The sequence below is a fragment of the Parasteatoda tepidariorum genome, chromosome 4, assembly GCF_043381705.1.
Source record: "Parasteatoda tepidariorum isolate YZ-2023 chromosome 4, CAS_Ptep_4.0, whole genome shotgun sequence".
NCBI lineage: Eukaryota > Metazoa > Arthropoda > Arachnida > Araneae > Theridiidae > Parasteatoda > Parasteatoda tepidariorum.
The window spans coordinates 77,528,912-77,533,313 of record NC_092207.1 but is presented as its reverse complement, the minus strand read 5'-3'; the positions used below and the strand labels follow the sequence as shown (position 1 = coordinate 77,533,313).

At 34.6% G+C, this 4,402-nt stretch overlaps 1 protein-coding gene across 1 annotated transcript in view; it reads right to left on the bottom strand.

The window, feature by feature from the left end:
• Positions 1-4,402, bottom strand: part of LOC107450276 (uncharacterized) — a 63,322-nt gene that overhangs the window by 41,383 nt on the left and 17,537 nt on the right. The window contains exon 4 of the mRNA XM_071180387.1: positions 1,790-2,118. Coding sequence (XP_071036488.1) covers positions 1,790-2,118 — 329 coding nt within the window. The remainder of the gene's footprint in view (positions 1-1,789; positions 2,119-4,402) is intronic.

Sequence of the window (4,402 nt, the reverse complement as noted above, 5' to 3'; positions counted from 1 at the left end):
GTTATCGACAATGTCACCCTTCATCTATGAAAAGATACCCCACCATAGAATCGAGTTAACATGTCTTATATACTAGTGAATTGGAATTATAATTTTTGTAGTGGTAGATACTCTACAGTACTCCCCCACCAAAATTATATCTGTGATAGAATTCGATGAACGGATACCACTGCTGTTTTGTGAGAAGCCGGGAGAGCTGTATTAGGATCACCTACTTTTTGAGTGCTGATAGTGAGAGCTGTATTAATTTCACGGACGTGGTCGCTCCTGTGTTGCCTTTAGCAGTCGAGTGTATACGTTGTACGTTGTGTGTGATCGAAACTGAGAAGCAAAAGGGTGGGGAGGACAATGTTGCAGTCACAAGTAGCAAGTCAACTGTTCAATGTGGACCATCCATCTAAGTAGTCCTGTTCAAATAGCAGTGGGCGTTTCGGCCAAAGTAGGCGTGTTCATATCACGTTCGGGTCACCAATGTGGGGATTGCAGTTATCGACAGTGTCAACCTTCATCTATGAAAAGGCACTCCAACATAGAATCGAGTTGACATGTTTTATATACTAGTGGATTGGAATTACATTTTTGTAGTGGTAGATACACTAAACTCTAAACTAAACTCAGCGGCGCGACAGCCCATAGAGGGCCAAGGCCTACTGTGCCCATCTCAGTTTTCTTGACCTTTGGGCTCTGGGGTGCAGGAGCAGATGTTCCAGTTAGGTGGGCAGTCGAAAGCGAAACCCCCAGTGTTTAGTTCCCAAGCATGCTTGGTACTCATTTATCGACCCAATGAAGGGATGAAAGGCTGAATCAACCTTGCCCGGCCCGAGGTTCGAACCAGGGACCTGTGGCACGACAGCGCGAAGCGCTTCCTCTCTGCCACCGGGCGTCAGGTAGATACACTACAAACAAATATCTTTAGAATCCAATGCTCCCAATTTTTTTCGGCTATGAAATAATAAACGATCGAGTTTCGTATCATAGAACCCCCAACTTTTAAAAAAAGTAAGATAGCAGCAAAGAATATGCTAATCAAATAATTAAATGAATCAATAAATAAAAACTACTAATTAATTTGAAAACATTTAATGCGCAGAATGAAATTCTGTCATTGTTTCATCAAAACAATCTTAAAATAAGGTTTTATGTTAAGCATTTGAATTCGCAGGTCCGCAGTGGCTTTAAATCTAATAGTTTTTGACTTATGCATGAATTGAAATTAAATAAAGTAAGCTGAATTATGGTTTTTCAAAACGAACTGTTTTAGACAGAATGAATGGTTATCACATAAAAAAAAATAATTCTTGAATTTGGTTATTTTATTGTGAATTTTAAAGTTCAATGAGAAATACTGATGCAAGTATTTGTAAATGCACATCCTTTTCGTAATTAATTCAATACATTGTTGTTGTTTTTTTTAAATTTTGCTAAGTCTTTTTTTTCCATTGGCGTTTAATTTAAATAATTTCGTAAAAATAACTGAAATATTAAATAAATAAATGATTTGTTGCATATATACATCTTACAGTTATCATCAGTCAATACTGTTAAAAAAAAAAAAGAAATCTGTACTTATGAAACCCATCTGATCTGTTCCCAGAACTCTAGAGTTCCATGGAACACCTTTTTGAAACCACTGCCTTAGAAAACGCAAATTGTACTAAACCCCAGATCGGATCGTTACGCAAGAATTTATAAATAAATTCATAAATCCTTTTATGAACTATTAATGGAAGGGAGTACGTAAACTTAAAGGGTATATTCATTGGCTTATAATATGGTTAAAAGGCCTTACCCGTAAATGAGCATTTGGTGAGGGATTCAACTGACCCCTTGAACTCCTGGCTGTAATGGTCAAATCGTAGGTCATACCAGACACAACCTGGGAAGCTTCTCGAACATAGACATCACCAGTCAAATTGTTGATATAAAATAGTTTATTGGGATCACCCGCTGTGATCGAGTATCTGGATTCCGCACAGTCACATATGAGAGCATCTTGGGGACACGTAGAACCAAGATCTCCGTCGTAAGCCTGTGCTGTATATACAGTATCTGCACTCCATGAATCACTCACTATAGCCGTGTCTTCTTCCTTGTTGAATTCCGGTAGGTAATTGTCCACTATGTCAAAAATGAACAACATTATTATTCTGTTCTCAATTAAATTTTAAGAGTTTCAAATTATTATTTTAAGGGTATGCACAGTGGGCCAGCATTCAAGGTTTCGAGGTCAAAATTAGTATTTCGATAAAAAATGTTTCAAAATTTGGGGGGTTTTATTTAGGGGATTTCAAGTGCACGTAAATTGAATTGATAGTTGAAATTTTGAAATACACTAAAAATACACAAAAAAAACAAAAAGGACGGCTGAAATATGGCGGGCAAAAATAAAAANAGATTTCGTGGCCAAAATTAGTATTTCGATAAAATTTGTTTCAAAATTTGGGGGGTTTTATTTAGGGGTTTTCATGAGCAGGTAAATTGAATTCATAGTTGAAATTTTGAAATACACTAAAAATACCCCCCCAAAAAATGGCGGCTGAAATATGGTGAGCAAAAGTTAAAATAATGTAGTATGTTTAAATAATTAAATATAGCAATGAAAATTTAATGGTTTTCGTTATTAAAAATGAAAAGTAAATTATATTTCCGAAGTAATATTACAAAATAACGCGAATTAATCACAAAATAACGCGAAAACATGAAAAAAAGCATAATTTTTGTTTTTCGGTATATTTAGTCCACCTTTGCAATCCGTGCAAAATGGGGCAGGTTTTTTCGAAAGAAGAAACATCAAAGAAGACAACAAAAAAAAAAGTTTAACTAATTACCCCGTGGAACTTTTTGGAACTAAGTTTCGAAAGTCATTCAAACATTGCAAAATATCAAATGATAGGATATAAACTATAAGTTTGTCAAGAGTATTAACTAATCCAACAAATTGAAAAATTGTACTATAATTTCAGTAACATGTAACAGTAAACTGAAATTCCTATATATATTACTGAAATAAAAATTTTTAAATAAAAGATTCTAACATATTTTTCATTACATTGTACTCTCGTCGGTCCAAAAAGTAAATTATAATATTTGGAATAATAGTGAATACTTAATTTGGGTTACATTAAAACTGCCTACACATATTTTAGTTGAAAATTTCATTTTCTACTTTTGGTCAAAGATCATGGTCTTCTGGCCCCACAGTGGTATGGAATGGGAATTATTATAATGAGTGAAATAATTTTTAAGATAAATTATTAGAAACTGTGATATTTTTAGTCTTCCTCGTTCTGTTTTCCATGCCTCTTTGATAGAAACCTACTAATCTTAAGAGGACGCCATACAGAGGAAGAAAATTTTCCTCCCAAATTCACTTCCTCCTTCATTACAATTTTAAAATTTAAAGTGTAGAAAAGGTGATAGTTAGAATTACGCAATGGTGAAGTTATCTTCTACTAATTTGTTTGCATTTTAATATTTTGAAGTATTTCTTTTTTGGCAATTGAACCTTTATGGGATACTCTAGGTTTGTTTGAACTTACATTTTCTTTCCTTTAAATTAGCAATGAAGGAGAAAGAGAATTTGCAACGAAAATTTTCTTCCGCTGTATGGCGTCCTCTTAAAACGGTATTAGAAGTCATTAAATGATAGAAAAATATATATTGAGTTAATATGAAGCACTATCTTTATAGAATCATAGATTAAAATTTGTCTGCTACACCACTTAGTTATTTTATTTGATATCCGTCATTGAACAGCCGACCCATTTTTTGGGTTTACGACTACTGATGTTCAACTCCGTAGCCTTGTAATTTTGAACCAATACAGAAGACAAGGAAACTTCTAGATCAGTACCCTCAGAAGTATTGATTTGTTATGAGAACATGGAGGACTTTGCGACTCGACAGATTCAACGTGCATCAGTCACCATTTACTACACGGGGAGTTTTCGGCCGGTGAGGATCGAACCCCCGACCTCTTAGGCATGGGCCCAGTGCCCTACCAACCAGGCTATCCCGGCCCCACACCACTTAGTTAGAAAGAAACTATAATTGTAAAATTTAGATAATTTGCGGTGAAAAGTGATCAGCAAATGCTATCCTAATCTGCAGCACGCGATGCCGTGCTGCAGAATTTCTACTACCAAATTTACTACAAGTGCCGTATTTACTACAAGTATAGGTCTAAAAAGTATAAAAATTGCTGGCGTTGGCCAAAATTGTAGCTTTAACTCCTTGATCCAATATCTATTTTACAAATTGAATGTGTATTTCAAGCTACTTTATCATTTGAAATTACTTTCATACTCTAAAATATAGTCTAACGATGTTAGAATCATAATCAAACTTTACAAAAATCAAAAGAAATATATAGATATATATATAGCACTCCATGAATCACTCA